Genomic DNA, 11,450 nt, shown 5'->3' on the forward strand with positions numbered 1-11,450 from the left:
ACACTTAGACAAATAAATATTCATGTTAAACAAAACATATCACAAAATCCTTTTTGAAATCTGTTTTGTATGAACAGAACACAGGAGAAACGTCATATTCAAAATTTATGTATACAATAAACCGGTCATAAATTAAGACAGAATTATTCGTTTTCAAGTATAAAATACTATTAATCGGAGTATTTTTGCGACTGAGTATGTAAATTCATTTGAACATTGCCTTTAATTAGTCGTTTGCCTCAATAAGGCGTATTGCTTATGAAAACGTTTATATTTATGACGTAATTATATAATAATATCCGTTTTTATATATTTTACAACAAGTTTACATTTCTTCTTGACAGCTTTTGAAGGAAACGACCTCTATTTAATGTTTTTAATCTTACGTAATCAGCGCATAAGTATAACCTCCGCAATTAGTTGTAAATGTATCACATTTCTTATTGGTCGTTGTGGAAGCAGTGACCTGATGTTTTTTGGAACTGGTTATTAATGAAATGCAATAGAAATCATATTGAAAAAATAATGTTTTTTTCATGTTTGTTTTGTTTAATCGAAAATGTGTCAATGCATTTTTAATTAATGGTCAATATGAAACCAGGGTCAAAATGATTCGGACTGAACGATATGGACCAAATATGAAGGACCCGAAACATATTTTACGATGACCCGGAGGTCTGAACCACGTGTTTTCGATAAAATAATGTTGTGTTGATATTTCCTCGTTAATGTTTGCGGAAATTTAACATGCGTTTTTGTTACTGAATATAATGACATGCAGACACGGAGTGCAGAAATTAATGTCCAACATATCTATTACTTAAAAGTGTAGTTTTCATGAATGACTAACTGGAGAAAGTTGTTTACGGCGGTCTTAATGTTTTGCATCTATTATCTGACTGAAAAGACGAAATGTAGAATGGGACTCAACTCACCAATATGTAATGACATTTATACATACAGTGTCATCTATTGATCGGCTTATGATAATTTCTATATCTGCCAAAAAAAAGTTACAAGTATACAGTATAAAGCTACTTTTCTTTGATTTAACATTAAAAAAAAAGGATCAGGAAATTGGACAAAGAAAGAAATAAAACATAACGTCGCCCTGTACGGCACTATTTGACGTCCCAAAGGCTTCCTTTTCCTGCATCAGGTATTTTATATTATGAGTAGAGTTGGTACTTATTGCATCGTTTCTAGCGACAATAACAAAACAAATATCGTTTATAAAACGACAGATACATTTGTGTAATCCAATAAAAGAAGATGCTTTGGGCGAACAAACAGTAAGCAAACCCAAAAGGCAGCACATTCGATTTGATTGAGTCTCTTTATGAGAGATAATGAAAAGTGCAACACCTTTCCCACTCCTAATGTCAAGTAAATTTCAGCAGAAACCTGTTGTTACTAATTACTCGTCGTTACATTAACTGAGTGATAGAAATTACTATCAATAAACAATAACATGGATTCGAGGATAAAATAGATGCCATTATTCTTGAATACATATACTCCATAACAGCAAATTAAAGTATCTAGTTTTCCGAACTTGTACTCAACAAATAATTTGCAGCAACAATAAGACCTTTATAAATATGAAGTATATGTGATATGATAAATATAGTAAAGATATATACGGCAGCCATTTAACATAACAATACTTCTTGGATACCTTACCTAAGAAGATATGGAATAACATTGTTTTAAGAACTAGATGAGGAAGCGGGCAATTACGGATGTTCGCAGCTTTTTCCACTTTTGATTGCTTCTCCTTGACAGGCAGTGTGAACAGTCCACCGAGACTGAACAGTTGTCATGGCAAACTGACCTAAAACGACGGACGGGCGCTTATTTTAGTTCCTCTTGTCGCTCTGCTTTCTTCAAATGCATTGAGTACATTTTAGTTTAGTCTTTAAAGCAGTTTTTGCGTTTTACATTGTCATACTAATTAATATGTAAGGCATTCACCGTGCAGGGATAACTTGTTTTTACACTGTCCTGTAGCTTTGTAATATGGTAGGAAAAAGTCAGAGTCCGTGCGCAAATAATTTGTTTAATCTCACAGTTAATTTAGTGGTTTTGCCAGTCCCACGATGTTTATTATGTGTTTGCTTTTTCATTGTTGCGTCTTTGTTTATACTATATCAATGTTTTAAGCGTCTCTCCATCGTTTACACAATGCATTCCCTGGTTTAGACTTCTGTTGGGGAGGCAGTATTCCTGGAACGTGGCTGTATCATCTGGATCTATGTCCTTAAGTTTTATTTCAAACTTTATCTAAATTTAAACATGATATCATATTATTTAACATATTACCGTGCAATGCGAACATTATTTGGACGTGACACTTATATGAAATATGCCGTATTGACAGGACAATGTTATATGTTTAATTTTCTTAAGAAAAAGAAAGAAACGAACAATCAGACGGACACGATTCCATCTTTTAATGTATACGAAGGTATCCATAAAGCATTTATTGATACCGATACTGACCATCGAACACATTTTAACGGTCAAGGTACGGCTTTTGTCGTTTAGTCAACAGGGAGATTCGAATCAAGTTGTTGCGTCGTTCAGTATCCAGTAGGATATACTGGACGGACACACGGTACAAAACTAATCACTAATTGGAATAGAATACTTACAGAATGTTATAACATATTAATTTCATACTTAAAGCAAAAATATCACGGCACTTTGTCTTAAGGAAGTTCTGCACGTCTGATAAACCGGAAGTGATGGCGTCATTTATCTGGAAAACGTAGAATAAAGCCTGGATTCAGCGTAGGGAAATGAAAATGATTTTATGATTTAATCGAAACCTATGAGTAAATTTATTACAATGGCACTGTTGCTATATTTCTAAAGTCAAAATATGATATTAAAACATATGATACGTTAAAAAATTCCAAATGATGTCTTAAAATTAGCGTAAAATGTACGGTTCACTTTAATCATGGTCATATTTCTCAAAAATAAGCACACGCACCTATACATATATCAAATTATAGATCATATGTTTATTTATAACTGTGAGAGGTTTCATCAAAATCTACATTGTAGAAAAATTTCTATTCGCGAAAAAATGTTATGAAAATTATGATTTTCCCATAGTTTAATCAAATTCTACCTTGTAGAAAAAAAATCGATCCAAACGTGCAGAACTACCTTAAACATACTTATTCCTAAAAATACATAATACCCATTTTGTACATTTACATCAAACAGGTTAGCCTGTTAACAATAAAATGATACTGATAGAATACTAGTTTGATAAATATTATATTCTGTTCTCTAATGGTCATTTCCAATTAGATATTTGAATTTGTTAATTATTTTTGTTTACAATAATTGAACTGTACTTTCTGTTTCAATATCTTAATCAACAAATTGGCACACTACATGTACACCAAAATGATTAAACATAACGGAAAAGACACTCAACGATCACAATATTGTGATAGGCAACACATACGTGAAAGCTTAACATGCACTTATTAACCTATTCATGAGAAATGTACTAGGAATTTGTCCACACGTTACACTTTTGTATCATTAAATCATATAATCACATCTAAGGAGAAATGACTAATAGTATATATTGTGAGTAACCTGCTCATATGCTAAATCATATTGCCCTTTGGTGGTTTTCACTGTACACAGATTAACGCGATTTTTTTTGTCGTGCAACTTTATATATCATGTGGAAATAATATGTAAGGCCCACTTCTACGGAAGTAATTGCCGTTTGATGGCTTTTGTAGATTACTCGTAAGTAATCCATTCAAACGTACTCAGATGATCCTCCACTATATTATGATATACTAACCGTGCTGCTGAAGGTAGGTTCATGTCTGCATTGTATTTATAAAGTAATGGAACTGTAATGATATTCAACAATTTACGTCTGATTGAGCATTCTAATATTTCGGCATTTTCCGGCTGCTAATGTAATTCACACAAGTAACCGGTCTAAAAATACCGAAATCACATACGGAAAATGCCGAATGTCATTACGGCGGGTCCACTACCTTAATAATGTCTCAGAAGCTGATCATTTTTGCTATTATGACAAATTAACTCTCTTCGGGACATAAGGGTTTACGTTATGAATATCAATAACGCAGAAAAAGCGAAATGTACTGGAATGGGGCTATTAATTTTGTGAAATAAAAACTATATACGTGTGCAATATCTTAACGGTTCTTTACAAATTAGAACCTGGGCCACTGGGCCAAAACGTCTCGGGCCTTGTGCTGACGAACCAGAGCACGTAAATGTGAGGTTGACATGCCCTAAACTCGTTTAAACTCCCAGCTGTTTTTATATAGGTTACTGACCATTCCAAGGCGGGTGTCCCTATTTTTGCTTTGCTTTTAGTCCGTTTCGTTTTATATGTGTTTATCTCGTATATTTGATGTGTTTCATTCCCACACCATTCCCATTTGTTTTATGACTATCCCTTCCCTCCATTTTACGTAAGCGAAACGTAAACAACCAAAATGAAAATTTGCAGTATACATACATTTAAACAATAAGACTAGAAATGATCAATGGAAGTCGACTTAGTAATAGCCGAAATGTGAAAACACACATATACACATTTTTTTTGTTGGCCATTCAGAATATCTCTTTTCGCCAAAACCGGATGTTTACTATGAGCCTTTTTGCAAAGATAAAATAAAACATAGAGCGGAAATGTCTGGTACACGACTGAAGATAAATAATCAATTACCGGTATTCTACACGTATAGTACATGCATTGACCGAATTGCACGTTTCAGATTGAAATGGGCTACTTCTTCCCCCGTACATAACAATCCCTATCATGCTATTCATACGGGATAGTGTATTTATAAGTGTAGTGCATCATATACAGTGGTACTCTATTTATGCACTTGTGCCTTATGGTGATATACCTGACTGCAATTTTATTATAATTATAAACAAACTGAAGTAAATTTTTAAAGTTCAATAATCATTAACGCTGAAGGCATGCTGCTTCAATATCAGCCAGATACAATCTAAGATAAACGTAAGTGCGGGGGCTTAACTATTCAAACTACTTAAAATTACGTCCTTTTTCTAAACGCAAGCGTGTGAAAATCTATTGTTAATAGTTCAAGGGGCAATAATTTGAAGTGTTTTGAAGACGATATCGTCCTACTGTTTATAAATACGTAAATCGAAAAATAAATAATTCAGACTGAAGCAGACAACAACACTCAAAGTACAGGTGGGACGATTACGCGCTGAGTATTGCACTAAAATACTATATGTAACAACACTGCTCGAAAATTTGAGGCAGCGACATTATAAAACTGTTCTTCTCGTAAGAGCTGTATTTCCAACAAAAAGCGACAGTGACATTATAATTTATGAAGCTCCACTCGAAACAGTGAGACAGCGATAAAACATAACAAATCTACTCGAAACAGTGAGTCAGTGACATTATAGAACAGTTCTACTCGTAACAGCTGTACTCCAAACACAATGCGACAGTGGCATTAAATGACAGCTCCACTCGAAATAGCGAGGCAGCGATATTATATAACACATCTACCTAAACGGACAGTGGCATAATATAACAGCAGTACTGGAATCACAGTGTAAAAACAGTTTTACGTGAAACACAGACGGGCTCTGGTGTAAAAAGCAACATTTCTTGAAGCATCTAAATTAGGCTAGTTCGTCAAAAAAAACAGCTTAACATAACATTGGACATGATTTCGGAACATTATGTGCTTTCGTTCTTGATATTGACCGTAAATATAGTAGATATACATACGGGAGCTATTTGTTTAGATATTTGTGTATTGATACCTGACCCGTGCGACGGAAAAACTTGTGAGCCGAAAGAAACCTGTTCTTTGGAATGGAATTGCATTTGCAGTGCAACTTCAACGTCACCGGACTGTGTTAATGTAACGACAACAACACAGTATGTTACAGAAAAAAATAAGCCCAGTCCCTGTCCGTGTATTCATGGGCACTGCACAACGCAATTTGGCAGAGTTTGTAAGTGCGACAACGGCTGGACTGGTTCTCATTGTGAGCTTAAAGATTCAAGCATTCACACGTCATACAATGTATGCGATAGCACTTATAAACAGCGACCACGTTCTGAGAGGGAGTGCTACAACTGGAAATGCATACATGGTATCTGCATAGTTAAAGGGTCACAAGTGTTTTGCGAATGTGATCCCGGCGCAACAGGTCAAATTTGCCAAAACAAATGTTGCAGACAATGTGTTTTCGGAGAATGTTTTTATGTAAAAGAAGAAGAAAGAGAGATATGTGTCTGTCATGCTGATAATTCTGGAACGTATTGTGAAAATAAGGATCTCCCAAGTAAGTACTAAAACCGCATACTTATCCGATAAAAATATTTTATCTGAGGTGTAATGTCGTAGAATAGAGAGTTAATCAAAAGAGCTACAACCTAACAACGTATTCCCATCAGAAGTAAACCCCAAACAGTGTATGGGTATGAATAGATTTGATACATCCATAAAATATATAGACAAAGACAACGCAGTTCAAAGTAAGAGCCCAAAATTCTTGTCTTAAATGATGTTTAATACTAGACCCAAATTCCATATTTGAAAATATAAACACGTGTATATAGACATAAAATCAACACGCATTAGGTATAAAATTGTACACAGTTTATTTATGTATGGCACAGTTTACATGTCGGGCCCGCCAGCTGTCAAAAGGACTAGGAGTTGCTCATGACACCCTGTCTCATTGAGGCAAACATTTATGCCAAATAAAAAATGATTGCAAAAAGTTACAATATAAGTTATTTATAGTAACAGCAAAGGATAATAAATCTTTAGAAAACTCTAAGTCCACACAAAAATCCTTACCAGTAGAGATAGGTCAAAATACACCTCAAAATTGGATGTAACATGGATATTGTACTACAGGAAAGTGGTCTTGATTTTTTTCTACGACCAGTAATAAAAAAGTTACAATATAAACTATTTATAGTAACAACAAAGGGAAGTAGTTCTAGGTTCTTGCACTCCGTCTCATGATGGTTAACAATTGTGCCAAGTTACATCAAAATCCCTCCATGCATGAAAAAGAAATGCTCTGGACAAAGTCATTCTTGTATCTGATATTTGACCTCTAAGTGTGACCTTGACCTTAGATCTAAGGTCCTGGTTCTTGTGCCTGACACTCCGTCACATGGTTGTGAACATTTGTGCCAAGTTACATCAAAATCCTTCCATGCGTGAAGAAGAAATGCTCCGGACAAAGTCATTATTAAATTTAAACTTTGACCTCCAAGTGTGACCTTGACCTTTGAGATAGGAACCTGAGGTTTGCGGATGACACTCCGTCTTACTGGTATTACTGAGGTTAACATTCATGCCAAATATAAACGAGATTGCTCCATGCATGTCAATGTTATGGTCCGGACAAACAAATCCGGACGGACGGACGCACGCACGCACGGACGCACGCACGCACGCACGCAAATATGCCGAACAGCCATTTGGACAACTATGTCTTCGCATCCGCAAGCGGGCTCGACAAAAATTGTACTCCCACTAAACAGCGTGAAGTTGTTTAATAAGTGATTGATACTACATGCCATTTGATTATGATTGTAGTTCTACATACATAATTGGTTTCCGACAATTGTACTAAATATCTTAAGATAAAACATTTCAGTTATAAATATTTAAGTCATTGATGGGCATTAGATATATTTAAAGGTGGTTAATCAGAATTTGGTCAACTATTTGATTTGTTCAAAACTTAAACAGCTGATCATTTACACTTATTTATGTTCATCAAGTTCTTAATACACATCGGATTTTCATCGGAAGTATTGTAAACATTTATTTTCCTTTCCTATTGTACTATTTAATTGACCTGTCAAAACATGTTTTTGGCTTTCATGATAATCATATATATATATGCTTGAACAGAATATAATGAAAGCCGGGAACAAGTTTTGACAGGTCAAATAAATTGTACAACATAGGCCTATTATTTGAAAATCAGCACTACTGTATTAAGGTTGTCAAAGGTTTGCATTGACAAGTACATATTTTATCAAAATTGATTGGAAATGAAAGTTCGTTAAAATATCGTTACCTCCTTTTGTCTATCTTTGTTGCGCAACCAACCAAGATAAATTGAAAACTGAATTTCCAAGCTACACGCATTAAAAAAAAAAAAACCTTTTAAATTAGTTTCAGGTTGTTAAATCATCCCAGTAATTATCAAATGCAAATGTAAAACTAAATATATTGAGATCAAAAGAAATGGCCCACTGTTTGAAAAAATATATTAAAGGAAGTAATCATTATTATGACAACATTTTCTAAAAGTGTAATAAAAAATACATCTCCAATAGGAATCCTTAAATAAATCTCCAACAGAAAACTCAGTATATTAAAACCGAAAATTGTCATAAAGTATATCTCGAATATGGTTGGCCACCTTTAACGCTCCAATACTGTTTAATAAAATCAGTTGTAGTTTTTATAAAGATTTAGTTCCAGTTATGTCATATAATCATTATCATTGCTACTTTCTAAATTAGTGCTTGTAATACTATGTAGTATAATGGACAAGACCAAATGTTGGAAAAACTTATAAAAGGATAAATCATTTATGACACATATACTGAGGTAACTTCCGAGATAATCATCAAGTAGACAATCTGTAACAAAGTTCTGGTACATTTTGCTAGAAATATATGTTAAAAAGAATCTTAAAGAATTTGACATACACGATGTTAGAGTTTTCAGTTAGCGATCTTTTTTAAGAAACATGTTATGTAATGAATCGTTTACGCGTGCGTGCGTGCGCGCGCGCGCGCGTGTGTGTGATAATGTTCAACGTTCTGTTAGCGTTAGATTACACATATGCACATTTATTTTATACGGCACCACGCCCGCATGACGTTTTCGTCCACAAAGAACCCACAGAAAACGATTAGCACACATTTTCCTAACATCTATGACCAATATATAAATGCATTAATTTCGGACGTTAGGTTAGGCCTTAGAGGGGACAATCTGGGTAGAACCACCGGGCTTCGTCAAGTCCGTCGTCATGAACAGACAGATTCAACCAAACCAAGTCTGATATTATATTGCTTGGTTGCATTCTATGCTTTATAAATTTTAATATTTAGTTTTGAATATGGTCTCATTTTATGTATTAATATAAATACCTTGTCTGGGCCTCCATGGCCGAGTGGTTAAGGTCACTTGCCCCTTATCGATATAGGTTCAAGCCTTACTACTGGTGTCGGTGCGACGTTAAACCAAACAAAAAAATAAATAAATACCTTGTTAGTTTAGATGTTAACAAACGCGTAAGATTTTTGGTCATGGCAATTTCCCAACTGTTTTGGTTCATAAGGTTTGCTTTTTATATAAAATTACAACAACATTTAGAGTTTTAAATAATTTGCCTTCTGTTACCATCGCATGTGGTAGGGAATCACCTGTCGAGGATAACTTTAATTTAAACTGCCCTTTGACTTTTGGACATGATGATGTTAAAAGTGTGGTTTGGTGCACCATAAACCGGTGTAAGCTCCAATTTGAGCATTCCAAGGTTCTGTTCCACTGTGTTCCTGTATTTGTTTGTTCTCTCCTCGTATGTTTGCTTTGTTTGTGTATGTGCAATGTATGTGGGTGTGCGTATGTGCATGTGTGCTAGTCGTGTACATGTACACGTCCCTGTGTTGGGGGAGGGAGAGGCGCAGCGTTTTTGGAACGTGGCTGTACCTATTGGATATTCATCCTAGCGTTGGTACAAGTTTTGTTGGAAGTACTTTACGCCATTCAGCTACTGTACAGACGAATTTACTACCAGTATTCATTTATATCTTTATTTTTATTGATTTGAGATAATGCAATCTAACCTCTGGTGAAAGGGTGAACACATGCAATTCCAGGGAAGATGCTTTTCTTTTGCTTTTGGTACTATCGGAAGCGGTCTCGAAGCTATTATAAAAACTGTTTGATAGATATTTTTTGTATAAATCAATTGGTAAAATAATTATATTAAGACATGTTATTAAAGAAGCCATGTGTTATCTGATCAATATATAACCGCAACAATCAGTATGTTGATTTGCATCTCATTATTTTAACATAACTTCTTTATTTTTCAGCAATAAATAAACCTATAGATGATGACGTCAAGTGGCACTTTTGGGTCGCTGGTACATGCGCAGTTCTCCTGCTGATTCTTATTACGTTAATGATTGTGGTTCCGTGTATAATATGGCGCAATCTAGCTACTCTTGTAACGAAAGCTCTGCACTCGATACAAAGATGATAGTAATGCTGTAACTTCGGAATACATGTCTTATTTACTTCACCTACGGGCTTTTAAAGTGAAGTACAAACGCAGTTGTGAAAAAAGCTGGATTTATAAACCACTAACTTTTATCTTATGTATTCCAAGAACAAAATATGTAATTATAGATAATAAATTTTATGGAATGATATCTCCTAGTTTTTTTTATTTACACAGACTCATGTTAAAATGGAACTGAAAAAGGCCTGCATTGCAAATATGTAGATTCCGGCACGGTATCATTTTGTTTTCTTTGATGCATAGAAGAACATGAATTATGAATAATATTACAGCACAATTATAGCAACGGCAGCTCCGTATATCAAGATAGAAAACAACTGTCATGGACAATGAAAGATTTTGCTATACATCAAGGTTTAAAATCCACCTTTTCATACACATCTATCATAGCTGGCCCGTTTGGAGAACTTTTTAAGAAGACATATAGTCCAAAACAACTGTTAAAGACAACAGAAATGACAGGATGTTAGTAAATATATATGTAATCTAACCAGTCAAAACAGGGTTGGCTTCAGATGTGCGACTTCACAATGTCAAAAACAAAGTACATTTTAGGATACAACGACTCGGAAGTACTTCAATCAGCGGGATAACACCGTAGTTTCTTTTTCTTTTCTGATACGTTTTAAAAAGTTTTAACTGTAAAATTGCACCGGAACTTGTCTATGCAATATACAAAAATAGAGCTATCGGTAAACTGATATATTTTCAAGGAATATACATCGGGAATACAGGAAATGCTAAGTTTCATAAAATTCTATTCTGCACTTATTATGTTATAGAAAAGTAAAACTTAATACAATCAATAGGAGTTTGCTACATATTGAAATTAAAAATCTAAATGATTCTTTTTCTTCTTCAAAAATTAGAAAACATATAGGTAATTTTCATGTTTCATATATCCAACATATTAATCAGACATTGCTGATATCTAAAAAGTTTAGAAATGCGTTTAAAGTATTGAAAAGAGTCAACATTCCATTATGTAGCTGCATTGCATTTTGGAAAGTGGACATTTATTTAGGGCAGACTACCCACGTTCGAATTTCCAAAAGAAAAAGAGCTGCATATTGAAATTA

General features: G+C 34.3%; 1 protein-coding gene across 1 annotated transcript; it reads left to right on the forward strand.

The window, feature by feature from the left end:
- The first annotated feature begins 5,197 nt into the window (after positions 1-5,197).
- On the forward strand, positions 5,198-10,501 carry LOC123524760 (neurogenic locus notch homolog protein 1-like). Its single transcript, XM_045303221.2, has 2 exons — positions 5,198-6,360; positions 10,163-10,501. The coding sequence occupies exons 1-2, from the start codon at positions 5,733-5,735 to the stop codon at positions 10,327-10,329; spliced, it is 795 nt and encodes a 264-aa protein (XP_045159156.2). The 5' UTR covers positions 5,198-5,732; the 3' UTR covers positions 10,330-10,501.
- Positions 10,502-11,450: the final 949 nt, after the last annotated feature.

This window comes from Mercenaria mercenaria, chromosome 3, assembly GCF_021730395.1.
Source record: "Mercenaria mercenaria strain notata chromosome 3, MADL_Memer_1, whole genome shotgun sequence".
Lineage (NCBI taxonomy): Eukaryota > Metazoa > Mollusca > Bivalvia > Venerida > Veneridae > Mercenaria > Mercenaria mercenaria.